At 45.9% G+C, this 13,558-nt stretch overlaps 1 protein-coding gene across 1 annotated transcript in view; it reads right to left on the bottom strand.

Moving 5' to 3' along the window:
* Positions 1-9,754: 9,754 nt before the first annotated feature.
* LOC137551175 (uncharacterized) overlaps positions 9,755-13,558 on the bottom strand; it is a 51,918-nt gene continuing 48,114 nt past the window's right edge. Inside the window, exons 6-7 of the mRNA XM_068271325.1 lie at positions 13,057-13,237; positions 9,755-9,891 (exon numbers count right to left, since the gene is read on the bottom strand). Coding sequence (XP_068127426.1) covers positions 9,794-9,891; positions 13,057-13,237 — 279 coding nt within the window. The 3' untranslated portion in view covers positions 9,755-9,793. The remainder of the gene's footprint in view (positions 9,892-13,056; positions 13,238-13,558) is intronic.

Below are 13,558 nucleotides of genomic sequence, written 5' to 3'. Positions count from 1 at the left end.
TGTCCCCAGAAACCCGATGTAACCAACTAAGAGGGTTGTGGTCGGTTACGACGGTGAATACACGACCGTAGAGATAGTGCTGCAGCTTTTGTAGGGCCCATACAATTGCCAAGCACTCCTTCTCTATGGTGGCGTAAGCTACCTCCCGGGGTAGCAGCTTCCGACTTAAGTACAGAATCGGATGTTCTTCCCCAGTTTGGTTTACCTGGCTTAATACAGCACCTAGGCCAAAGGCTGAGGCGTCCGTCTGGACTACAAACCGTCGGCTGAAGTCTGGCGCTTGCAACACGGGAGGGCTGGCTAGGGCCCTCTTCAGAGCTGTGAATGACTGTTCACATTCTGGTGTCCAGAGAATCTGCTTGGGCAGCTTCTTTTTTGTGAGGTCTGTCAAGGGCTTGGCGAGGGCACTGTAGCTGGGGACAAACTTTCTATAGTACCCCGCAGTCCCTAAGAAGGACTGAATCTGCTTCTTCGTGTGGGGGGTGGGCCAGGACACAATGGCATCTACCTTCCCAGTATCTGGACGAAGCTCTCCCCCCCCCACCACATGTCCCAGGTACTGTACCTGTTTCATGCCTATCTGACACTTGCTAGGCTTGACTGTTAGTCCTGCTGCAGTGATGCGCCCCAAAACCTGTGACAGCTGCGCTAAGTGGTCGTTCCAGTTGGCGCTAAACACGGCGATGTCATCTAGGTAGGCGACAGCGCAGTGTTCCAAACCTTCCAGGAGACCATTTACAACCCTTTGGAAGGTGGCTGGGGCGTTTTTCATCCCAAAAGGCATCACATTAAACTCAAACAGACCTGAGGGGGTGATAAAGGCAGACCTCTCCCGTGCCTCAGCTGTTAGAGGGACCTGCCAGTATCCCCGACTCAAATCCACGATTGTTAGATATTGCGCGCCAGCTAGCTTATCTAACAATTCGTCGACCCTCGGCATTGGGTAAGCATCTGATGCAGTTATCAAATTTAGTTTTCGATAATCTACACAGAACCGAGTGGTCTGGTCCCGTTTGGGTACTAGCACTACAGGTGATGCCCATGCGCTGTGCGACCGTTGGATCACCCCTAGTGACAGCATTTCCTCAATCTCCTTGCTGATGTGGGCCTGAACCTCAGGGGAGACTCTATAGGCTGACTGTCTAACCGGCTTGTTATTTCCGGTGTCAACATGGTGTACAGCCAGGCTGGTCAGACCAGGGCGGGCTGTAAAGGTACCACGGTAAAGGATCAGCACATCAGATAGCCCAGCCTGCTGCTCTGCTGTCAACTCCGGATTGATCTGCACCTCGGTAACAGAGTCGGTTTCCTGGGTGGATGCCAGGATGTCAACCAGGGCCTCTGCTTCACCGTCCGGTAGCAAACTGCAGACAGGGAGAGCGCAAGCGGTTCTAGCATGATGTTCCTTTAACATATTTACATGGTATGTTTTCAGCTGCTTACCTCGGTCATCCAGCGCGACCACATAGGTCACATCACTAATCTTCCTATGTATGGTATAGGGCCCATCCCAAGCGGCCTGCAGCTTATTCTGTCGCATCGGGTTTAGGACCCATACCTTGCGACCTACCTCATAAACTCTCTCCCTAGCCCCGTGGTCATACCACTGCTTCTGGGTGGCCTGGGCTTGAGTCAGATTCTCTCGCACTAACCCCACCAGGGTGTCCATCTTTTCCCGGAACTTCAGAACGTATTCCACTATGGAGACCCCGTGGCCCATATCCTGCCCCTCCCAGACCTCTCGAATGAGATCGAGGGGTCCGCGTACCCTCCTCCCATATAATAACTCAAAGGGCGAGAACCCGGTGGATGCCTGGGGCACCTCACGATAAGCAAACAGTAAGTGGGGCAGGTATCGCTCCCAGTCTCTCCCTTGCGATTCAACAAACACCCTTAGCATCTGTTTCAGAGTACCATTGAACCGCTCACATAACCCATTTGTCTGGGGGTGGTAAGGGCTGGCCATGATGTGTTCTACCTGCATTTGTTTACAGAGGCATTCCATTAGGCGCGACATGAATTGCGGGCCGTGATCGGTGAGCATTTCACGGGGAAAACCGACCCGTGAGAAAATGCGCACCAATGCGTCCGCAACCTTGTCTGCCCGTATGGAGCTCAGGGCTACAGCTTCAGGGTAGCGAGTGGCATAATCGACCACCGTAAGAATGAAACGTTTCCCTGTGCTGCTGGGTATCGCTAGAGGCCCAATTATGTCAACAGCAACCCTTTGGAAGGGCTCCTCTATGATGGGTAAGGGCCTTAGTGGGGCTTTGTCGGTGTCACCTGCTTTGCCGACCCGCTGACAGGCGACACAAGACCGGCAAAAATCAGCAACATCTGTCCCCATGTGGGGCCAATAAAAATTGTGGGCAAGCCGGGATTTGGTCTTGCGGATCCCCAAGTGACCAGCCAGGGGCACCTCATGTGCTATTCTCAATAGCTGCTCCCTGTACCTGTGAGGAACAATCAACTGCCGGTCGGCCTCCTCCACTTCAGACGGCTCAGAGGGAATAACCTCTCTGTACAGTCTGCCGTGTTCCCAGTACACCCTCACTTTGTCGCCCTCCACCGGTGCCCTGTCCGCCAGACTCCTGAGCTCTTCCAGGCTGCTATCAAGTCGCACAGCCTCGGAGAACTCAGCGCTGTCGGCCACAGGCACCAGGGAGGTGGCAAACTGAGAGGCCTCTGGGTCCTCAGAGCCAAGCTCTGAAGTGGAAGAGCCCGACCCAGTGACATCAGCCCCTTCAGTGGACAATTCGTCTGCTGCAGCCCGGTGAGCACTGCGGGTCACCACTGCAGCTGACGGAGCATTCACTGTACACATGTCATCATGCAACACATCACATATTACATCAACATTATCTGCATTCATGGTAACAACGTGTCCTCCTCCAGGCCTGGGCACTGGAGACTCACTAGGGCTGGCTCCTAGTACACAGTCCGTAGCCCCTGGGGCCTCACCAGCACTCCCCGCTTGCACAGCATTATCACACAGTACCTTGCAAGAGTCCTGAACTTCTGCGGGGGATGCAGGCTCCACGGGGTTTGGAGTAGGCTCATACCGGGCCACTAACCGTCCCAGGTCAGTACCCAACAAAACGTTCGTGGGGATGGCATCCGTTACCCCCACTTCTTTCATTCCGCTGCCGGCCCCCCAATCCAGGTGGACCAAGGCGGTGGGTATGGCAGGGGTGACGCCCCCAACTCCTTTGACAGCCATAGTCTTGCCAGGAATGTACTCCTCAGGGTTCACAAGCTGGGGGTGCACTAGAGTCACCTCTGCTCCAGTGTCTCTTAGACCGGTGGTAACTGTATCACCAACCGTGACAGGTTGCAGATTCTCTGCATAGCTACCTGCATTCCGGGTGGCACACAACGCATTCCGGGCCCCGCCAGAGTTTGGGGCTTCCTTCTTCTTTTCTGGGCACGTAGCACTGATGTGACCCGGTTTGTTACAGGCAAAACATCTCCGAGTGTCAACGGTGGCTGTTCTACCTCCAGGCGGCTGCGGGACTTGACTTCGCTGGGTGCTCAGAGGAGAAGGTCTCGCAGGCTTTTCTCCCTTCCAGCTGGGCGCCGTAGTCCTCCGAAAATCAGATGCTCGATTGGACGTGTAGGCATCAGCAACTTTCGCGGCCTCATCCACGGTCTTTGGCTCTCGGTCCCGTACAAACTGCCGGACCTCAACAGGACAAGTGTGGAGGAACTGGTCTTTTATTATCAGTTCCTGCAGGGCATCAAAGGTCTCAACCGCCAGTCCTTTTACCCACTGCTGGAAGGCAGTGCGCAGGTTGCATGCATGATCCAGGTAACTGTCATTAGGACCTCGCTGCACTGTCCTGAAACGTTTTCGATACACCTCTGGCGTGAGGTGGTATCGCGCAATGATGGCTTTCTTAATCGCCTCAAAGTCTGTTTCTTCCTCCTGGGGGAGACTCACAAACGCCTCCAGGGCCTTGCCTCTCAGCCCTGGTGTGAGGTATCTTGCCCACTGCTCACGGGGCACCCCATACTGCCGACAAGTCCTTTCAAACCCCTGTAGGAAAGTGTCTATGTCAGAGTCCTTGTCCATAGCGGGGAACTTATCCAGGGGGATTCTGTGGACTCGCTCACCTTCGCGTTCTGCGGGTCCAGCAGACCGGTTCTGCTGCTGAAGTTTAGCCAGCTCCAGCTGGTGTCGCTGTGCCACTTGTTCCTTCTCTGCCTGTCGGTGCAGTAGGATCAGCTTTAGGCGCAGTTCAGGATCAGCCGAGTTCAGTAGCTGTAGATCAGCTTCCAGAGATGTCATCTCCGTGTTCGGTGGATCATCCCGGACATCGTCTCCCCTCGCATTCTGTGGCGGGAGCGATTCCTCCTCTGGCGTGTCGTGAGCTGCATCCGCTGACGTTGAAGCACGGGCTTGCTCTGCCGCATCATGCTCCTCGAGCGCACGAACTAACTGCTCCTTAGTCTGGCCGCTCACCGTCTCGATGCCTTTGTGCTCACACAGGTTGAGTAGTATCTCCTTGTTTTGCCTTGCATAGCTGGATGCTTTCTGAGCCATCGTGTTGCAAAAAATAAAAGAAAAGAAAAAAAAGGGGGGGGGGAAGGGAAAGCAAAACACCAAGTGTGTATCTTTGAACAAAAAAAAAAACGTATATAGATTCTGCACTGAGTAGACTTCTGTAGGCTAGTTGCTTCTAGCAAGCTTCCAGCCTTTAGTACTCAGAATAGCGGGCTAAACTGCGTACTAATGTACTAAACGATCCCACCGCTGCCAGCCAATTATGTCAGGAACCGGCCCGCGGCACGCCTGCGTATACGGTTCCCGACTGCGGGTTTGACCAGATTAAGCGGGGAACAGCCTTATTTAAGCTACAAACAAGGCTGGAACCCCTCAAACACTTCTCACTGCCACCACTAGCTGTGCGCTAGACACTTCCACTCTGCTGTCGAGTCCTCAGCGCGCACTCCGCGTTTTCGTATCTGGGTCAGCTTTGCGCTTAGGCCAAATACGGGAACGCCACGCACCCACACACACACACAGTTGCAATCTTACACTGTCGTGAAGCAAAGACCCACTAACAGTCGTTCCGAACGATACTGTTAGCTACTCGCACTGGCGTTGTTCGTACGTTGGGTCAGCTGCGCGCTTAGGCCAACGTATGACAAACGCCCCCACACCCAATGCAATTACAATTTCCTACGGTAGTGTTGCTCAAGCGTACAATTAGGCATGAACTTATACACGGTTACACTTCAGTCTCTTCTAGGCTATGAGGGTTAGTTTAGTACGGCAGAAGTCAAACTTATTAAATAATAATTTAATATTCTAGAAAAACATAGAACAGTGCAAACTTAATATATACAGAAAAATTACAAAAAACAAAGTAAAAATAGTTACAAGATAAAGTTACAAAGATAACACACAAAGCGATTTTGCTTACCAAAATAAAGGGATCCCGATAGAAGAATCGTGGACTTTGGTGTGGACGGACACAGTCTGGCTAGACCAGGAGTTCACTAGCTTGGGCCAGGAGACCGGCTGCCACTACCGTCAGAAGAGAACTCCTTTGAGGTAGCTGTCCCCTGGTTTTTATAATGAAATATTCGCCTCGAGGCTGTAAGCCTGTGTGGACGGGGGGGAAGCTGGATTTAATTACATCCTCAGTCATAATTGGATTTCCAGAGATCCAACATCCACTATAGTCCACACACCCAACAAAAGACTTCCTTAGCCCAATTTCCCCAGGTTACAATGTCTTTACATCAAGAGATTGTTAAATGAGGCTTTTCAACTCCACCAATAATTCAATTTCCACAGGTAGAAATGGTATCAAAAGGACTTCACCTCTTCAATAATTTCCAGTAGGCTGTCAAATACATTTCAAACATTCAGGTGTCAGCTTCCCCCTGCCCCCAAGATTCTAGCAGGCTTGCCTTGTCCCAATGGCTGACACCAGACTCAAAAGCCATGCCGACCAGCCTATTCTTCCTCAATTGGCAGGTAATTAGCAGTAGACACAGTTTCCCCTGCTGGACAATGGGGCAGAGGTAATGGACATCTACATACAGAATTACATTAGACAGACTTCAGTTTACTCTGGCCAGGTGACCAATTACTCCCAAGCCCAATACACATCTGAGGCATTATTCAGACAACATGGTCTGACCACCTGTATAGGCTTCACAGCAACTGTCTAATTAAGGGTTTCCTCATTAGAAGCAGACAATGATAGGTAATTTACACTTTATACGGAATTCCAGGAAGACTGGCTAACAGACAATCCCATATGTTACAGTCAAAAAATGAAGGAAATATGTTCCTGTTATCCTTAATATCATCAGCACCTCAATATATCTCCACACCAGTGCATTGCTTGCATCTATTCCCCCCTCTAATCACACCTTGAGACACCCATCAATCACCTCCTGTCACCCCCCTAGCACTCCTATCCATCAGATCAGGCCCAATACAACCTGTCATCTAAAAGGCCACCCTGCTTATGACCGGTTCCACAAAATTCGTCCCCTCATAGACCACCTGTCATCAAAATTTGCAGATGCTTATACCCCCGTATAGTCATTTTGAGAAATTTGGTTTCCAGACTACTCACGGTTTTGGGCCCGTAAAATGCCAGGGCGGTATAGGAACCCCACAAGTGACCCCATTTTAGAAAAAAAGACACCCCAAGGTATTGTGTTAGGTGTATGACAAGTTCATAGAAGATTTTATTTTTTGTCAAAAGTTAGTGGAAATTGATTTTTATTGTTTTTTTTTTCACAAAGTGTCATTTTTCACTAACTTGTGACAAAAAATAAAATCTTCTATGAACTCGCCATACACCTAACGGAATACCTTGGGGTGTCTTCTTTCTAAAATGGGGTCACTTGTGGGGTTCCTATACTGCCCTGGCATTTTAGGGGCCCTAAACCGTGAGGAGTAGTCTTGAAAACAAATGCCTTAAAATGACTTGTGAATAGGACGTTGGGCCCCTTAGCGCACCTAGGCTGCAAAAAAGTGTCACACATGTGGTACCGCCGTACTCAGGAAAAGTAGTATAATGTGTTTTGGGGTGTATTTTTACACATACCCATGCTGGGTGGGAGAAATCTCTCTGTAAATGGACAATTGTGTGTAAAAAAAATCAAACAATTGTCATTTACAGAGTTATTTCTCCCACCCAGCATGGGTATGTGTAAAAATACACCCCAAAACACTGAGTATGGCGATACCACATGTGTGGCACTTTTTTGCACCCTAACTGCGCTAAGGGGCCCAAAGTCCAATGAGTACCTTTAGGATTTCACAGGTCATTTTGCGACATTTGGTTTCAAGACTACTCCTCACGGTTTAGGGCCCCTAAAATGCCAGGGCAGTATAGGAACCCCACAAATGACCCCATTCTAGAAAGAAGACACCCAAAGGTATTCCGTTAGGAGTATGGTGAGTTCATAGAAGATTTTATTTTTCTGTCACAAGTTAGCAGAAAATGACACTTTGTGAAAAAAAAACAATTAAAATCAATTTCCGCTAACTTGCGACAAAAAATAAAATCTTCTATGAACTCGCCATACTCCTAACGGAATACCTTGGGGTGTCTTCTTTCTAAAATGGGATCATTTGTGGGGTTCCTATACTGCCCTGGCATTTTAGGGGCCCTAAACCGTGAGTAGTAGTCTTGAAACCAAATGTCGCAAAATGACCTGTGAAATGCTAAAGGTACTCATTGGACTTTGGGCCCCTTAGCGCAGTTAGGGTGCAAAAAAGTACCACACATGTGGTATCGCCGTACCCAAAACATGTGTTTTGGGGTGTATTTTTACACATACCCATGCTAAGTGGGAGAAATATCTCTGTAAATGGACAATTGTGTGTAAAAAAAAAAATCAAACAATTGTCATTTACAGAGATATTTCTCCCACCCAGCATGGGTATGTGTAAAAATACACCACAAAACACAATATACTACTTCTCCTGAGTACGGCAATACCACATGTGTGGCACTTTTTTGCAGCCTAACTGCGCTAAGGGGCCCAAAGTCCAATGAGCACCTTTAGGCTTTACAGGGGTGCTTACAATTTAGCACCCCCCAAAATGTCAGGACAGTAAACACACCCCACAAATGACTCCATTTTGGAAAGTAGACACTTCAAGGTATTCAGAGAGGGGCATGGTGAGTCCGTGGCAGATTTCATTATTTTTTTTGTCGCAAGTTAGAAGAAATGGAAACTTTTTTTTTTGTTTTTGTCACAAAGTGTCATTTTTCGCTTACTTGTGACAAAAAATAATATCTTCTATGAACTCACTATGCCTCTCAGTGAATACTTTGGGATGCCTTCTTTCCAAAATGGGGTCATTTGGGGGGTATTTATACTATCCTGGAATTCTAGCCCCTCATGAAACATGTCAGGTGGTCAGAAAAGTCAGAGATGCTGGAAAATGGGAAAATTCACTTTTTGCACCATAGTTTGTAAACGCTATAACTTTTACCCAAACCAATAAATATAGGCTGAATGGGTTTTTTGTTATCAAAAACATGTTTGTCCACATTTTTCGTGCTGCATGTATACAGAAATTTTACTTTATTTGAAAAATGCCAGCACAGAAAGTTAAAAAAAAATCATTTTTTTGACAAAATTCATGTCTCTTTTGATCAATATAATAAAAAGTAAAATTCGCAGCAGCAATCAAATAGCACCAAAAGAAAGCTTTATTAGTGACAAGAAAAGGAGCCAAAATTCATTTAGGTGGTAGGTTGTATGAGCGAGCAATAAACCGTGAAAGCTGCAGTGGTCTGAATGGAAAAAAAGTGCCTGGTCCTTAAGGGGGGTAAAGCCCACGGTCCTCAAGTGGTTAAGTAGTTGAGAGAGTCCTGTGTCTGCAGCTAAATGTGGAGTGGGAGGTTCTGAGCACTGGCTTTCACCCAGCAACTTCAACCTACTTGTCAATCAAGACTAAGACAGCAACAAATGCCTTATATTCAGTTGGTATATATGTTACAGCTAAAGCCAGAAGTCGGCCAAAATGGGAAATAGCTGGCCATTTATCAAAATGTCCAATTTAGCTTACCGGCCAAAGTCCAACATTGGGTGCTAATGTGCAAAATGGTGTTTCTGCCATTTTATCATTTGCCTGGTGTTGTGTCACTTTCTTGGACGTGATAGAATCTGAAGAGGTGGGAAGGTTAGGGTTAGGCAGAGGAGAGGAGAAGGTTAGTTGTAGGCACAGAACAGCACAGGTTAATGTTAGGCTCAGGAGAGGGCAGGTACATTTTAAGAAAAGAAGAGTGAAGATTAGCGTTAGGCACTAAAGAGGTGAAGGCCTGTGTTAAGCATAGGCCTGCAGGTCGCACATTTGGAAGAAAGCACCTTTTTTCACCTCATCAGCCAAGGTTTGATGTATTCTCTTACATCTGACCTTTGCCACATCTCTTAGCAACTTCCTACATTGGCCAGCCAATTTGAGAACTAACCATATTACTGGCTTTGGCCATAACACAGATACTGTAGAGAGAAGATCCTCTTGTCAGCATACATTTTTAGGAAAGTGTCTTCCAGAAATAATGTGAGGTCTACCACTGCAAATAATTCTTAGGTGCCTAATGAGTTGGAAAGAAAATCTCTTTCCACTATAAACTACAGGTCAGGTCAATTCTGAGTCTCCTGTTACAGTCACAGAAAACTGTAAATCAAATAAGACTTTATTGAAATATTTGGTGATAGAATTGGGATTCAAACTGTAAAATAAAAATTCACCCAAAACGAATAAAAGTCTTATTCACTCATATCAAGTTTAATACAGAACACAGCATCAGAAGAGAGAAGTCCACTGAAATTTCTGATTCTGGTGCTTTCCCATGGCATCAAAGCTGTCTCTTCCCCATGTATTTCCTATAAGAAACATCTGGCCTGTTATAACGAAAAATAAAGTTCATTATAGTTAACAATGATATCTGTAATACAGTATATTATATTTATTATATTAATATAACAGTTTATAATTTACAAGTGGGCCTGTTTCATTAAAGTACAACTATCAATAAAAACAACGTTTATTTTTTTTTAATACTCTATATTAGGGTACGCATTACCACTAGTGCTAGGAGCAATTTATTTCTTCACATAGCTCTCTTTCTGTGCTTTAAAATCACCATTCACTCTTCACACAGCTCACAAATGCATTCCCCTTTAATCACTGTGACTGAACCATTTACTGCACTTGAAAAGGGGGAGGGGAGGTGGAGCCTGCCTGGCCATGGGTGGGGGTTGCCAAGCTGGAGGGGGTAGAAGCCAGGAAGGGGGAGCAGCAGGCACAGCGCTTTGAGGGGGGTCAGACCCCATCACCTGGGGCTCCCTCGACCACGCTCCCCCTCCAGCTATTTGCCCAGTATTTAAGTGGAAGAAGGAAGGTGAGTCATTGCTGTCCTCCCCGCTCGCTTCTGACTGGGCTTCTAAAACGCTGGGCAAATAGCTGGAGAGGGAGCGAGGTCGGGGAAGCTCCAGGTGAGGGGGGTCTGAGCCCCCTCCCCACAGCTGTGCCCGCTGCTCCCCTTTCTGGCTGCTACCCCCTCCAGGCTACTTATACTGGGGGGCAGTGTAAGGGGGAGGCATCCTCACAAGTTTGCTTTAGGTGGCAAAAAGTCTAGAACCGGCCCTGGGAGAAGGTAATAACCACACATTGCTGGAAACGTAACCCCTTCCCATAATCTGGAGAAATTGCTTTCAGCAAGGTGATTAGTAGACTATAAACTAATGCTGGGAATACACAATGAGATTTTTCAGCAGATTTACTGTAAGATTGTTTATCCGAATGGTTTTTTGATCGATTACCGTTCATTTCTATGACAAATCAATCAGAAAAACAATTGAAAAGCAGATCTGACTTGTCGGAAATTATCTATCGAGCCATCTATCTGCCCCCAAAAATCTCATGGTGTATTCCCAGTATAAGAAGTTAATAGCAACCCCTGTGCATAAATATGGTCCAGTCCCGTCAGTGCCATCAGAGTCTGTATCTGAAAATGTCAGAAGGATTTTTACAGCAGAGAGGCAGAGCTGTGTGAACAAGTAATTGCTCCTAGTACTTGTGGTAATGTGTACCCGAATACATAGCATTAAGGCTCCCTGCACACTGCATGCGATTTCGATTCAGACTCCGATTTTTAATTGTTTTTTACATCCAATTCCGGTTTTTAATCGTTACAGCATGCTGCGTTTTTTTCTCAGTTTTTCTGTTGATTGCATTCAGGGAAAATAGGAATTGCAAATCGGAAACGGAATCGCAAAACAGATTTGCAGTGTGCAGGGAGCCTAAAAAGGTTGTTTTCATCAATAGTTGTCTTTTAAAGATAGATAATTAGAGTTCATAATTGACTAACTAAGACAATTCTCACTAATGTTCACATGACAGCAATCACAAATCACTAGGTCACAAACCCTTCAGCAACCCTCATTATGTTGTGATGTAACACAGGTGAGCATTAGAAACCTTGTCACATAATAGAATGATAATAAATCCATGCCAGGTCTAACTGTGTAAGGCCCAGTGCACACCGTGCGGTTTTTGATGCGATCCGCGGGCCGCATCTGCCTGTCAAACCGTTTGTTTAATGTATCTCAATGAGATGGTGCACACCGGCAGTTTGAGGATTGTAGCAAACCGCAAACGTGCCTCCTGCTGCACGTTTGCGGTTTGCAGAAGCGTTTCTGCCTCAATGTAAAGGATAGGAAAAACGCAAACTGCTCTGAAAAACGCTACTTCAGAGCGGTTTGCCAGGCGTTTTTGTTACAGAAGCTGTAACAGTAACAGCTTTTACTGTAACAATTTGTGTAATCTGCTACACAAAAACGCAGCCAAAACCGCTAGGCATGTTTAGAAATCCGCTCTAAACATACCTAGAATCGCTCTGAAATCTGCTCCCAAAACCGCTAGCGTATTGCAGATGTGCTAGCGGTTTTGGTGTGCACTGGGCCTCAGAGTTACCTTAGTAAACCAGATTTTGTATTCTAGTAAAAATGTACATAATGGAAAATAGTAAAATCATACACAAACATAGGAAGTATCTTTATATTGCTTTATTTACGGAGTGTTTAATTTTCCACATTTGCAAAATTATTTAAATCATCTTGTTGCACCATCTTAGTTCCTCCTACTACTAGAGATGGGCAAATTCATGAGTGTGTGCGTGTGTGTGTGCATGCGTGTGTGCTGTGAGCGATGGGAGGATGGTGGATGTAATCATTATATATTCTATGGGGAGACACCACCAAGGAGTCACACACTCTAACTTTCAGCCAACATGAGGTTGATCCATTTTTATATCTCGTGACAGGTGTATTCCACCAGTGAGACTGGCTACATTCAGAATGAATCAGAAGGTCTGTGGACTGAAATGTCAAGTTTAGCAGTGTCAATACAATAATACAATTTGCTAAATTAGTTTATATTCATAGAAGCTGTCCGAAAAATTCAGATCTGAAGCAAATGATCTGAATTCCCAATTGCTATAGCTGATTGAGCTAAATTGATAAATACAGCAGACAGAGATTGATGTTTCATGAACGGATCAGTGGATCATGAGGATGTTTACTTCTATGCAGTCCCATCTCTATTGCTAATGTTGAGCTATTTTCATAAGCAGGTTGATAGTGATTTGAACAGTTAAAATTACCCTTTTTTAGTTTTGTGTTTTCTATAACAAAAGGACTTCTCACATGTTTACTTAGTAAAGTAAAATTTGCGGCAAATTAAGGAGTGGAAAGTATTATTGGCAATGAAGGGAAGTACTTGTACTCTTTGTGAACAATTTCTCTTTTGAGACAGTATAAATGGAACCCACGCACATTGCATACTGCGATCTAGTCATCTTTATACATTGTATACCTTCTCCTGTGACTCATACCTTTCTTGCCTGGCTATCTCATACTGAATGGATCTTGGAAGTACCCTAAATAAACCGTACTTTTATAGATTATGAAGTCAAATGTTAAAACTGTGAAGCCTGAACCAAGGACAGGTAATTAACCCTTAGGTAATCAGAGTATATGGATTGAATATATACAGTAAAATAATACCTGGTATATATCCAGCATAGTTAGGAAGAAGACCACCATTAGTCCTGTAAATGATTTTCCCTTGTCTTCTTTGGAAATAATCCTCTTTGGTACATAAGCTTGTAGGACGTTCTTTTCCTGTGAATTCATTTCTGATGCTTTTTGTCATCTTTTCATTTCTGAATGTAGCAGGTTTATCGAGCTATACAAAAATATATAGATTATTAGATTTTTAGGAAAACAACCATCCTCAATAATAAAACCCTACTGTCTCTTCGTCCCGTTTTAAACGGGCTTAGGTCCACTAGTTATATAATAATATACAGCCACTTAAAGGAAACCAGAGACAAGAGACACTTACCTTTTTATACCTACCAGGGGCCTACTCCAGCCCCATGAGTATGGATAGCTCCCACGCCGCTGTCCTCCGCTGCATGCAGCTCCGGTCTCGGGTCCCATAACTTCCTCTAGTCGTGGCCAGTCTGCACAGGAGGAAGTGCACTCTTTTCTTATCTCTCCAGTG

The sequence above is a fragment of the Hyperolius riggenbachi genome, chromosome 1, assembly GCF_040937935.1.
Source record: "Hyperolius riggenbachi isolate aHypRig1 chromosome 1, aHypRig1.pri, whole genome shotgun sequence".
Taxonomy (NCBI): Eukaryota; Metazoa; Chordata; class Amphibia; order Anura; family Hyperoliidae; genus Hyperolius; species Hyperolius riggenbachi.
This window is presented reverse-complemented; position numbering and strand designations above follow the sequence as displayed.